At 34.4% G+C, this 14,795-nt stretch overlaps 1 protein-coding gene across 3 annotated transcripts in view; it reads right to left on the reverse strand.

Annotated features, from left to right (window-relative positions):
• The window catches only part of LOC114325888 (ankyrin repeat domain-containing protein 49), a 210,604-nt gene that overhangs the window by 177,737 nt on the left and 18,072 nt on the right, over positions 1 to 14,795 (reverse strand). For 2 of the 3 annotated variants that reach the window (XM_050642087.1, XM_050642103.1), the window contains exon 4: positions 6,905 to 7,100. In XM_050642087.1, the coding sequence (XP_050498044.1) occupies positions 6,905 to 7,100 (196 nt within the window). Of the gene's footprint in view, positions 1 to 4,715; positions 4,816 to 6,904; positions 7,101 to 14,795 lie in introns of those variants that run through there. The other variant, XM_028274023.1, reaches the window with a different exon arrangement.

Consider the following 14,795-nt stretch of genomic DNA (forward strand, 5'->3'; position numbering starts at 1 on the left):
GGACGTGGTTGACATGCCAATAGAGGTTCCTGGAGAGGTAGAAATTCATGATGGTGATGCCGAATCAGATGACGAAGAAGAATCAGTTGGAAGTCGAGCATCACAAAAATGGAGGAAATCTGAAAAAGTGGCAATCCAGCAAGAAGCCCAAGATCCACCTAAAGTAGGAGCCGAGCATATGGGTAAAACGGAGTCTGAAATATTCTATTTGTTTTTTACTCCAGAATTTATTAGTTTTATACGTAATCAAAGTGAAACTTACGCTCGAAGGAATCAAAATTTTCAAAATTTTACAGTTTCTGATGAAGATATTCGTCAGTTTATTGGCTTGCTCCTGATTAGCGGATATCATCATCTACTCGACAAAAATGACTACTGGTCAACGGCAGATGACATGCAGGGTCCAAACCTTGCAAAAACAATGAGCCGTGAAAAATTCAGAATAATAAAAAGATATCTTCACGTTTGTGATAACTCTAATTTAGCTCACTCAAAAGTAGCTAAAGTTTGACCACTTTTCAAAAAATTAATATTCAGCAGTTTGGAGTTTTTCATAAACATGTAAGCATTGATGAATCAATGGTTCCATATCATGGCCATCACTCAGCTAAAATTATGTTAGAAATTCTGCAAAAATAAAAACAGCCATGTTGTATATTTCGATAATTTTTTACCAGCTACTACCTTCTGAAATCTTTATCAGAAAACGGTATACAGGCTTGTGGTACAGTTCGAGAAAATAGGATCAACAAATGTCCTTTAGTTTCATCCTCAACCATCAAAAAACAAGATCGAGGGACCTATGATTACAAATCAGATAGCGATGTTATTTGTGTCAAATGTAATGACAATTATCCTGTAATAGTCGCAAGTAATCATTTTCTAGTAACCCTGTTCAGAATTCCACCAGAAGAGGGAAGTCTGAACATAAAAAGATGTAACTCAACCAAATTTGATAAGACAATATAACATTGGAATGGGTGGGGTTGACCTTTTTGAACGTTTAGCTGCTTCTTATCGTCCCCGACTTAGATCAAAAAAATGGTGGTGGAACTTGTTTGCTCATGGATTGAATTTGGCGGTTGTGGCAGCTTTTCAATTTTTTCAACATGAGAATGCAAATATAACACACCTTGAGTTTCGCAGAAACGTTGCTCTAGCCCTTGTAAAAGCAGGTTCAGGTCAAAGAAAAAGAAAAGGCGGTCCATCTGCTCCTGTTCTAAGCGACATAAAATTTGACGGGATGAATCACATTCCCGAAGGCACTAACCAAGGGCGTTGTGTTGTGTACTATAAAAATACTAGACTTTTTTCAAACAGTTAAGTATTTTATTTTTATAAAATACATAATACCTTACATGCCAACGTTCCCAAAATGGGAACAACATGATAAAGACAAAATACAGCAGCAATATTTTTTTTTACTTCAAATTCTATTAAAATATGTCAAAATCAATAGACCTTTTACATATTATCTGTTTATTCCAAATATTTCGTATAGCCGCCATTAAAAGGTTAAAAATAACAGCTTAGTAATAAAATAATGACAAAAATTTCTTCGGGATTATGTAGGGGGGCATTAAACTTTGATTTAGTCACTTTCTGACTTTCATAATAATAACTTTTAACCTAGTTATTAAGCCTTGAAAATCGCCATTTTTGGTTTTTTTTCAATTTTAAATTGCTTATAACTCGAAAACGATCAACTTTAGAGAAAAATTATGAGAAACCTTTTTTATCGAGAATGGTCCAAAAAACCAACAAAAAAAATTGTCCGGGCCAAAAATATTGATTTTTTCAATTTGAATAAAAAAAATTGTTAAAAAAAATTTGGCCCACTTTTCACGTGGGCGACTTCTTGAACCTTATTCTGGGATGTCTCACGAATGTAATTATGCAAGAAAATCTCATGGGAATATTTTTCCCGACGATCCCTCCGTTTTCGCCTTGTCTATGAGAGAAGTTCTGACTTCATTAAATGCCGCATTGTAAAGAAAGATCTATTTTCTGCCGTTATTTGCGTTTCAACTTCTCGTTCTATTTTCTTGTCATTGGTGATTGTTGCTCCCAGAAATTTAAATTCTTTAACCTACTTCGAAGTTATGATCGTTTATATTAATGTTTTATCTTATTAGCCGCCGTTCTTGTTTTGAAATGAACAGGTTTTTCATTTTTTCTTTTAATACAACTTCTTACATACCCAAACTGCTGAGCTGCTTTTTCTACCAGATGTTTCATAAGAAAAGTTCTACCAACCAGTCCGCACCAAATCCAAACCGTAACCACCTTTAAACAAACTCCCATTCACGAACTCACCATGAAACAGTGGCGTAGCGTAGTGGGGGCGGCAGGGGCGGTCCGCCCCGGGAGGCACTTTTTAGGGGGCGGCAAAATTTAACAATGAATAATAAAAATATTTTGTAAATATTTGAACCATTTTATACTTTTATCGCAACTACAAATTCTGACCGATTGAAAGGAGCATGGAATTTTTCATTACATACTTATTTTGTGACGAATTCGGGGAATTCCTTTTCTTTGAATGATATTTTGTAGCGACTGGCAACAACGTCTATACTGACTTGTGGGAATTCCCCGTTTATGACTAAAAATCAGCACAACTTTTTTCGGCACTTTAGAACGTTGCTATTCTTTTTTTTTTTTTTTTTCTCATCGACACATCTTTGGGAAGTTCTGATAGCAGCTACAGGCAAAAGAAGGATTCAAGACACGCGGTGGAGTGCAAGAGGCGATGCCGTAAATGTGACATAGCATAATTACAAAGACATTCTCGTCACTTTGGAAAAACTGACAGAGGCAGGTGAAATCTTATACACTAGGACAGATGCAGGTGCTTTACTAGTTTCGATGCAGTCATTTTCCTTTCTTTGTATTTTGGGACTGTCGCAACCGGTGCTACATGAAGTGAATGATGCACAAAAATACAAACAAGGAGACTTGACATAAGATTGTGCGCTCAGAAAGTAAATGCTTTGCAGATGATATTGACAGAGAAAAGAGAGGAATTAGCAAATTGAGCTGTAGGGTATGCAAAAATATGTACGAAGAACTTGGAATTTCCATTAAACCTCGGAGGCGCATACCAAGAAAGCATTAATAATAAAATAATAAAAATAAAAATAATAGAAACGTTAATAAAATCAATCTTTTTGGTAAAATTGTGGCTTATTCCCATTAGAAATAGTTGATCAAAAAAGCATATTTTCGATGACGGAAAAATGAGTTGAGACGAAAGCTGCTTTCTTCGTTAGATAGAGTTATTGTAGAAATTCGTAAGCATTTTCAACAGCAACAGAATTTAACGGATAAGTTTGTTTATCTTACGCCGGCTATATTATTAGATCCAGACAACACTGAATGTAATCAAGACTACGCATCTGACGAAATTGACGAGCAGGGTTTCAAGCTGGAAAAACTTCGATTGCGGACTTTCGTTGCTGCTACAGGCAACGAAATTGATTAATGCAGACTCACTTAAATTAATTAAATTTATTGTTAAATCCAAGCTGGAAGATACTCTGCCCAATATTTTAATAATGTTCCGATTATTTTTCACAGTTGCTATAAGCAAGGCCAGCTGTGAGAGGAGTTTTTCAAAATTGAAAATGATTAAAAATTATTTAAGATCGACAATTAGTACTCTAAGACTAACTAATTTGGCTATTTTGTCTATTGAGCAAGAGGTGTGTGATGCGATAGACATTGACGGTGCAATAAAAGACTTTGCTCTTAAAAAAAGTAGACGTATAAATTTTTAATTGAAGACGTAAGTTTTGTTTTTAATTCTAACAAATATTCATATTACTTTTCAATAGAAATAAAAATATAGCATTATAGTATCGTTCTAGTTCTAATTAAAAATTGATTTTATTTAATGTTGTCGATCGTCAAGGTGTACCTAATCTTAAGTGTTAGGTACCTAAGTTATATCAATGTATCTAATTGGTTAAAGTAAAAGAATTTTTGTATTAATAAACGTGATTGTAAAACTTAGATAAACTTTTTTATTTAACATCCAACCTGTATAATGCAAAATAATGATGACTGTTCTCGCCGAAAAGTTCTCTATAATTAATGTATGTAATGTTATACAATAAATTAAAATACCCAAATAAGAGGGCGGCAAAATTGTCTTCCGCCCCGGGCGGCCGACACTCACGCTACACCACTGCCATGAAATACACTTTATGTCTACGATCCTTGTTAATGTCTACCATATCAACATCGATGTACAACACAATGAAGCAAGCATTCATTCAAATCTGAAAATAATTCCAGTTCCACCTACCACCACTTTGGAAGCACTCACTGCCAATATCATTGCGCAATGATACCTGTCCAAAGTAAGGACATACCGACAGCTAACTTCCACGCATTCACAAATAAAGTCCAACAATTCTGGAAGGAACCGTTTGCTACATAAAGAGCTTATGGTTTGGTTCCAGATTTGGCGCCCTGCTGAACAACTCATACAACAAAGCGAAACACAACAGGATGTTTACAGAAATCATCCCCATTATCAGAAGAAGAATCCACACCATAAAGAGGCATAGAGCCTCAACGAGAAATCATAACTAGGGTTGATAAATCTTTCTTATAAAAATCAAAGAAAAAACTAAACCACTTTATTCATTATTGACAGCTTCTAGCTTTATGTAACAAGCAATGTGTAAGTGGAGAAATTAAAAAAAATGTTTTATATAAAGTTTATTTAAATATTTTTTAAAAGTATACATTTTAGTTAACTTACTAGTATTAGTATTGTCCAAAATGTCCTCCAATTATTTTAAATCTCTAAAATTTAAAAAAATTGATAATTTCAATTATACTTGATTTGTATTAGTCTTGATAGGCCTAGATAGTAGAGAGAAAACAGGTGATAGCGCCCTGAATTCGGCACTGTGGCAAAAAAATAAGAACAGAAAATAAAAACTAATTTACAACACAATATTAAAACCAGTATTCATCTACGCCACAACAAATGCCACAACAGCAATAAACCTCCACATCCAAACTCAAAAAATACAACTAAAAAGGGGAGTTAGACAAGGAGACAACATGTCACCAAAACTATTCAATGCCGTAATGTAGCATGCATTCCAGATGTTAGAATGGGAAAACAGAGGTTTGAATGTCAATGGCGAAAGGCTGAACCACCTACGATTTGCAGATGATATAGTTTTAATAACCGACGACTTAAAGGAAGCCCACGAAATGCTGCAAGAACTACAATGAGTTTACCAAAAAGTAGGATTGGAAATAAACTTTGGGAAAACTAAAATGATGAACAATTTAGTACCTAGCGCATCATTGAAACTAGAAAACTGCCATATCGAAACAGTTTGTAAATACATATATCTGGGCCACGAAATACAAATAAGTAGAGACAACCAAACATGCGAATTATCTAGAATCTAGAAGAATTGCTTTAGGATGAGCAGCGTATGGCAAACTATGAGATGTGTTCAAGGAAAACATCCCAATAAAGCTAAAAAGAAAAGCATTTAACCAGTGCGTACTTCCAGTGCTCACTTATGGAGCTGAAACACTGACATTGACTAAAGCATCAACAAGAAAATTACAAGTAGCACACCGAAAAATGGAAAGATCCATGCTTGGCCTAACTTTGAGAGACAGAATACGAAATGATGAGTTACGGCGAAGAACTAGAGTGGACGACGTCGAGTGGATCATAAAACGCATTACGAAGTTGAAGTGGAAATGGTCAGGACATGTCACAAGACAGAGAGACAACAAATGGACAAAAAAGATTTTACAGAGACAGAGAAGGGTGGAGACATCTTGAGGAGGCCTATGTCCGACATTGGACAAATTTGGCTGTGTGATGATGATGATGATTAACTTATGCAGCTGAAGTTTGGCAATTAACCAAAAAGTTCAATGATAAATTAGTAGCCACTAAGATGGATTTTTGGAGGAGGTCAACAAGTAGATCTAGACTAGAACACATAAAAAATGACAATATTAGACAACAAATTGGAATAGAAAGAACAATCATAGATGGCATCGAAAAACAACAGCTAGTGTGGTACGAACACATAAGATGGACCCCCACAGAAAAACGAACACGAGAAAGACCAGCAACCACATGGATAAAGGGCATCTCCAAGGTGATGTTAGTAAGAAGTATAAGAGAAGTATGCCACAATAGAAAGGAGTGGCGATTAGTAACGGAAAGGCGTAGAACACTATAAAACCAGTTTAATATATATGTTATGGGCAATAACGTAAATCTGGCCAATAACGTTAATAACCTGTCAATATCGGCAATGGCCTGTTGAATTAGTCATTGTCAACAATGGCCGGATATTAACGTTAGTGTCCATAGAAACTGGACATTGATGATAATTTTAAATTCTGGATAACATTTCCATCATTGTCCGGTCAATGTCAACAATGCCCGTTGTTAATCGGTCAATGTTGAAATTTAGACTAAAAGATAGGTTATGTTTATTATTTGCTTCATTTCTGTACTCGTGCTGAAATAATTACTCATAGTAAATTTATGTAAAAAGTGTTACAAAATGCCGTGGTTCACTATCTTGTCAAAATAAAAATGGAGATCCATCAAATCTATCTTATATAAAAAATTAATAGGACATCAAACCCCATTTTATTTAGATATTAACATTGACCATTTGCTTTTGGCCACTGTCGTTATTGACCGGTTATTGATGAAAACTCTAATTTTAGGTTATTTTTTTACAACATTGGCCAATAGCTAATGTTATTGTCGTTAATGGCCGGGCATTGTCGCTAATAACCAGGGGAAATGGACATTCACGACAATGCCCGGTCCTTAACGTTAATGGCCAATTTACATCATTGTCCGTAACATATACACTAATTCAACAATACTTACTTTATACTTTCAATACCCAACAATGGATCTGCCATTTCAAAAACATTATAATACCTCGAACTTCTTGTAGCTATATCTTTTGCTGTTTCTCCGCTAGAATTCTTTATTGTAGTATCAATATAGGGATGCATAAGCAACATCTGGACTGTATCATATGATGCACCATGTGCAGCTGCTATGTGCAATGGAGTTTGTCCTAAAATGTTAAGTATATGAAGCAGTTTCAAAAATAATAAACAAAAGGAGTAATTTATTTGGTTTGTATTGTTCGTCGGCTATAACTTTTCCCATGCGTCACGATTCATTTTCAAGCAAATTAAGTCAAAACATAAAGTGAAACGAACGTCGATGTGTATACTGTATACTATACAGGTACATTCATTAAATTTCGGAACATTGACTTTACGTGTATTTCGGCTCAATTCTGCTCTAGCCGGTTGGCCAACAAAAGATTTTTAAATAATTATATATAAAAAAATCCAATACTTCATTGGGCTGCTGGATTCTGAACTCATTCGGGAACAAGTCGAAATTAAACTCCACTCAAATAGTTGCCCTGGCCCCGCCTATTACATACAAAAATTTGTGACCACGCTGCTTCTGTTTAAATTTCAGCGGTGTTGCCAATCGGAGGGAAATTTCCCTTTTTTATCTATTTATGTCACGTTTGATGAGAAGATTCGCATGTCATGAAATTCGATAGGCGAATTCAATATCGGTGTATTTCGGAGAATCCCTATTCTCTTTTCTTATGAATGAATCACAGTATTACAGATTATAGTCGAAAACCAAACGAAATTGTCTTATTTGGTTTGGTAGATAAGTACTTTCTTTATGAAAGTAGAAAACTCAAAGAGGTACCACAAAAATGTATATTATAAAAATGTCATACAAGGACGCGTTTCGGCTCTTACCGAGCCATCATCAGCTTGAAATACAGGAGCAAAGTCTAAAACTGTCCAGACCAGGAAGGAGGAAGAATCTAATAGCTTACATTGTATTGGGTTCTTTAGGTTTCATTCTAAGTTATAAGTAGTGTATTAGACATTAAGGGTATAAAAATTCATTTAAATCTTAAAATGAATTTTTATACCCTTAATGTCTAATACACTACTTATAACTTAGAATGAAACCTAAAGAACCCAATACAATGTAAGCTATTAGATTCTTCCTCCTTCCTGGTCTGGACAGTTTTAGACTTTGCTCCTGTATTTCAAGCTGATGATGGCTCGGTAAGAGCCGAAACGCGTCCTTGTATGACATTTTTATAATATACATTTTTGTGGTACCTCTTTGAGTTTTCTACTTTCTTACCTCGAGACCACATTTGAGAATGGATACTTCTCTTCATACTTTCTTTATTCTTACCTAAGTATTCATTATTGAAGTTTAGAGCAGGGTAGTTACAATTAATAAACATGCATTAATCTTCTTCTTCTTCTTCTAGTGCCTATTCGTTTAGAATATTGGCGGTCATTCTGTCTATAATTATTTTATTAACTGATGCTTTAAATGCATTGTTAACTGATGCATTAATGGATTCGTTCTAATTAACTATTTAGATGGAAAATTATAGTTCTTTTTTATTTCAGCTTGGTCATTAAGGGTGAAACATTAAACATTTTAGGTTTTTTTAAATTGCTCTTTTCGCTATCTCTATTTTCGCTATTGTTATTTTTAGGTAAATTAAGCATTGTTATACTGAATTTCATGATATAAATTAAGCTAGTAAACAAATAACCAGCAAATATTACTGAATAAACAAATCCCATGCTTCAAACAAAAAACATCTCGCGTTGTCGAACTATTTCTCGTGCAATATTTTTTACGACCTGGCAACACGGCCATGCCTGTAGAGGACCAGCCGAGACTGTGGTCGTCAAAATCACTACCAAAACACTAGTCTAGTCAGTAATCAGTCATTTATCGTTGGGAGGACATGTCAATAAAATTATTATTTGAAACGCGCATTTTTACGTATCTATTCCGTTTTGAAAAATTATTTGTAAAATCGATTTACAAATATTTTTTCTTAATAAAATAGGTGTGTGGTTCTTTTTTGCCGTAACGGTTTGGAAAATAAAAAATAATTTCGTAAAAAAACAAAAAATAAACTCTTAAAGAAACTTAACAAAACTAAATTTCTAAAAAAAACTTAAAACATTAAATTCTAAAAACAACTTAAAAAACCTATTTAGGCACAAAATTTAATGGAGTAAAGGTTCAAATAATCCACCTTGAACATACGAACAATGGGTGAATCTATCATACAAAGATGCTCTTGTATGTCTGAGTTGATCTGGCGTAATGTCAGCACAATATTGGACAATTTTCGCTCTTAACTCCATTAAATTTTGGGCACGTTCAAAATTGTGCCGATAAATCTTTGATTTAAGAAAGCCCCAAAAAAAGAAATCATTTGGGGAGAGGTCTGCTGATTTTGGAGGCCACTTGATTGTACCGTTTGTTGCAATTAACCGGTTTGGAAATGTCCTTCGGAGATATTCGGTAACTGCCCTTGTATTATGACTGGGACATCCGTCATGCTGGTACCAAATATCTCCGAGATTCATATTCGGAAGTTGCTGAATTGCCGGAACGATTTGATTTTGTAGTAGTTCGAGGTATTTAGTGCCGTTGAGGTTGCCCTCAATAAAAAAGGGGCCTATTACATAATCACACAAAATACCCGACCAAACATTAAGTTTTTGCGGGTATTGTGTTCGTACAGGAATGCTTAAATGTTTATTTTCTCGAGACCAATACCAAACAATCGATGAATTGTGTTTTCTGTGACGAGAAAATGTCGACTCGTCAGTAAATAAAATGTTCTTTAAAAAATTTTGGTCAGCATTTTGCTTGTTCATCATCTCTTCACAGAATACCATTCGTCTAGTATTGTCCTCGGGAAAAAGTTCTTGGGTTGTTTGAACTTTATAGCATCGATATCCATTCCTTTTTAAAATACCTCGAACAGTACTTTGGCTTACATTTACTTGTTCAGCAATTTCCCTGCTTGAACACGGTTGACTGGCTTCAACAGCACCACAAACATTAATTTCTTTATTTATACGTTGTTCACTCTTTTGACGAATAGGTGTTTCACCAAGATTGTTACACTTGTGGCAGTTTTGAATACATCCACATCTGCGAAATTTTTTAATTATTCTTTCGACTGTGGAAATCGAAGGAGCCGTCCTATTCGCAAAACGAACAACGAATAAATTATCTGCTATATCTCGAATCGAGTGACCTCCAAAATACCAAGCTAAAATTTGAAATTTTGCCTCAAGTTCATACATTTTTAATGTATTTACGAAATTACTTTATTTTCACGCTACGGACTTTTCAGCTAGTAACACTGCGAAGGGCAAAAGCAAGACTGACTAACCTGACTGACGACTAACTTAGTTAAAACCGCCCAAAAACCGCATCCTCTAGACTTGTACGTCTAGACAAGCTCGTTCCTTTTCTAAGCAGTAAGACGTTTGGACAGTGTTGTCAATCGCATTTCTCTAGATATTTCTCTCAAACAAGGTATAACGTTTAACCATAAAATATTTACAGTTTACAGGAAAGACAGGAAATAACTACAAACCATTAAGCATTAAGTTTATTTTTGTTATTAGTCTGTTGTAGTAGATTGGTAGTTACACTGAAAAATATAGACAAATATCCGATTTATTCGAAGACATGAAGTAGATAACTTTCAAAAAGATCCGCAAATCGGATTATTATAGATCGCTTGGCAACATTGACTTTGGGCGGCGCTATGGGCTATAATAGCACCTCCTCAAAGGAGACAGATAGTTGAACGATATTTTATACAATGTCTTTCAACGTGGTATGGATTTCTGTGTGTCGAAGTTTTATATTGGTCCACTATGTTAAATGCAGTTCAACCGTACATGTGGTCAATGCAATGTTCCGAAATTTTCTCGCTGAAACTGTATATGTATACTACACATATCGGCGTACGTTTCACTTTATGTTTTGACTTAATTTGTTTGAAAATGAATCGTGACGCATGGGAAAAGTAATAGCGGACGAACAATACTATTTATTTATCATTTATAATATGATATAATATTAGTAATAAAAATACTTTTGATTTGAGCTCATACATGAGGTACAGCTGTGACCATTGAAGAGTTTACACCTTCATTTTCACTATGTAATACTGTAGAATCGCAGTGTTGTATGGATTTGCTAAATTTCATTTGTTAAGTGCTTGTCAAAAATTTTGTCTGTACTGAAAAATAAAATAAAAAGCTATTAAACATTTCCAAAATGCCTAGACTGCATTTGAATGATGCGCAAATGACAAGATCAATTATTGTCAACTCAAAGAAGGTTGGTCACTAAGGCAAGTTGCTAGAGATTTGAATTTGAGCTATATGTGCATATGGAAAATCAACAAGGTTGGCAAAAACCAAGGTTTTTTCAAAAAAAAAACAGGTTTTTTGGTTTAAACCAGGTTTACTTGGTTTAAACCAGGTTTACTTGGTTTAAACCAGGTTTATTTTGTTTAAACCAGGTTTATTTGATACAAAGTACCTATCATAAGTATAAATACTTTAAAAATGAATAAATTATGTTATAAAATAATAATTTTTTTTATTACATATTTTAATTTACAATCTGCTTCATCGAAGTTATAAGCAAATAGTTTGAATGTTAAATACATGAGGGAGAAGCTGCCCTGTGGCAACCCTCCTATTATACTTTTTACATTTGATCACAATATGTATATTTAATTTATTAAATCTGTTGGCCATAGTTTCTTCAGTCGTCTTGCGAATTCGGGAGGAGTGTTCAGCAGTCTTGCTTCATCATTTGGATGACTTCTCAGTCCATCAAGGTAGCTCTTTGTGATCCTTGGAATTTCTTCCTCTACCAAGGGTGTAGCTGAGTCCTCGTGTAGGGTTTTATTGCTTACATACCAGGGTGCGTTGAATATCATCCTCAATATTTTTGATTGGACTCTTTGTATTATCCTGATATTTGATGGCTTTGAGCAACCCCAGAGTTGAACACCATAGGTCCAAATTGGTTTTATCGTAGTTTTATACAGGAGAAGTTTATTTTCAATATTGGGTTTTGATTTTCGACCAATAAGTCAGCTCATTTGTCGTATTTTGATGTTGATCTGGGTTTTCTTGGCTTGAATGTGCGGCTTCCATGTTAACCTTTTGTCAAGGGTTAGTCCCAAATATTTGAGTTGTGTGATGACTGGTAATTGTGTATCATTTAGTGTTATTGTTGGACATACATCCCTTCGGTTTGTAAATGTAACTTGGGTTAACTTAATTTCATTTCCACTTGTTGAGCCATGTTCCCAATTGGTCAAGGTGGTTTTGCAGTTTTGCAGACGCGATAATAGGGTCCTCATTGACAGCGATTATGGTGGTGTCATCAGCGAATGTTGAGATTTGGGTTGTTTCAGTGGTTGGTAAAACCGGACATGAGTTGGACTGAGTAGGATAGAAAAATGGGGAGATGGAATGAGTTTTGGGTTACGAGAGAGTTCTGGAGAGATTCGTGATCAGTTCTGGTAGTCTAGAAGAAGAAGCTGGTGCCTTTCCGTCAGCAGGCTCTTTGCCTTGCTGACGGAGAAAATTGTTGATAATAGTTCAATGGAGATAGTTGTTTGTATTTAGTTCAGTTCAGTTTTTGTTCCAGAGCCGAAGTAGGCTTAAGTGGCTGCTGTGGTCGTAGAGTGTAAATTCTCGACCGTATTTTGTGTTTCTAGTGATGGATTAAACTGATCCATTGGTTTTCTTTTGTCGAAAAGTTCTTCGTTTCTTTCCGTTGAATTTAATCACTAACAATAATAATAATAATAATAGTGTCCAAGTGTTGCGTACAATAAACGAACAATGGAATTTCATCTCTTAATATAATTAATAGCTATACTTTATCTGTCAAAATGAGTGTCGTTATGTGCCGTGACAACAAATGTGCTGTAACATCAGGACAATGTTTAACACCTTAACTGCCGCATGGATGGACTATGGATCACCCACGGATAAAGAACACAACAAGGTACTTACGCTATTTTTAATTGTTGAACTCTTACGTTTTCTCGCCAATTAGTAAAATAATTAAACACTTTTTTTAACAACTTTACTAAATTTTTATTTGTTTTTAATAAAGTAAGAATTATGTTTAATTATTAGATTTTCTTTACCAATCTCTATCCTTCTTATAAAGTAATCACGCATGAAAGTAGCTACGGTACCTAAGTACAGATATTTCAAGTAACCGGCATTCTTAGCTTTATATTTTTTTTATAAGTAAGCATGTATTATATTTTCTTTTTAATTATGGTTCGAGCATTTGAATTTCTATTTTATTTAACATCTATTAAGAATCCACACCTCTAGGTCTCTGAAGACTTAAAGCTACCGAGGTACAGTTACGGTCACTGAATAGTTTACACTTTAATTTTTACATTGTAATACTGCAAAAATAGCAGTGTCGTACGGATTTGATAAATGTCAAAGTCAAAAAATTTGAAAAAGTCAATGCTTGTCAAAAATTTCAGAAATGTTGAAAAATAAAATAAAACGATATAAAACTCCTCCAAAATGATTCGAATGCATTTGAGTGATGCGCAAAAAGCAAGACCAGTTGCCAAACTCGAAGAAGGTTGGTCACTAAGGCAAGTTGCTGCAGATTTAAACGTGAGCCATATGTGCATATGGAAAATCAAACAAAGATGTGTTTATCAATATTATTATACCTAAAATAGATTTAAAATAAAAGGGTATTTTAAAACAAGACTTCCTTATTTTCGTTATTAATATCATAATCAAGTTTATTCAAAAAGACTTCTTTCTATACTTTTCATTTTGTTAAATTTTGTAAAATATATTATTTATATTATTTTAATTTTTTAATTTTAATCAACCTATTCTAGGTACACCACTGGTAACGTCACTTTGACGTAAAAGGTGCGTTTACACGGGGTAAGAATTTAAAAAATCGGCTCCTAGATACGTAATCCTGTAAACTATTTAATGACCGCAACTGTACATCAAAAAGTTAAGTAGCACCAAGTATTTTTTATATTTTGTTTAATTTGGCATTTAACGTGTTAATAATAATGGTGTTATACAAATGGCGCCCTGGTGCCCATTCGCTAGTGTTACAAAATAGCGCCCATTCAAGGGGTTGCTACATTCTTGAAAACACAATATTGCCATCAGAAATTTCCCAATAGCAACTTCACCTCCCAATATGACAATTGACCAGTACAACCAGTACAACAGTAGAATTGTTCAAGAATGGTTGGAAGGTGTAAAGGCAGAAATGCATTAGAGTTGCAGACGCAACTTGACTCGTTGTGGACTAGTCTAGCTCAGATTCTTTACATTGTTTTTAATCTTCATGAACACATTTGGAAGTCACGGGCACGACGAAGACTTCATTCAACCTTTAATAAGAATCTCAAGTCCTCTACTGTCTTGTTCGCGATGAGTTGCGTCTGTGGCTCTCTAATGTGTTTCTGCCTTTAATGTATGATTTGTGGCCTTTCGGAGTCCAGACGTTAGCCCCATCAAAAATTTAAAGGCAGAATTGACAAAGAAATTAAATGAAAGAAACCTTAGGCCACAGAATAGAATTGAACTATGGGAAGCAATTGAGCAGGCATGGGAGCAGCTTGTTGAACATAACATGAAGAGTTTGGTGCTATCTATGAAGAGAAAATTTCAAAGTTGTATTGACAATAATAGGGCTTCACCAAATATTAATTGGATTACTCTTTATCATTATTTAATATAAAATAGATTTAAAATAAAATGGATATATTTAACCAATACCTCCTTATTTTCATTATTAAAACATAATCCATTTAATTCCAAAAAATTTCTTTCTATACTCCAGT

Source organism: Diabrotica virgifera, chromosome 1 (genome assembly GCF_917563875.1).
Source record: "Diabrotica virgifera virgifera chromosome 1, PGI_DIABVI_V3a".
NCBI classification, from domain to species: domain Eukaryota; kingdom Metazoa; phylum Arthropoda; class Insecta; order Coleoptera; family Chrysomelidae; genus Diabrotica; species Diabrotica virgifera.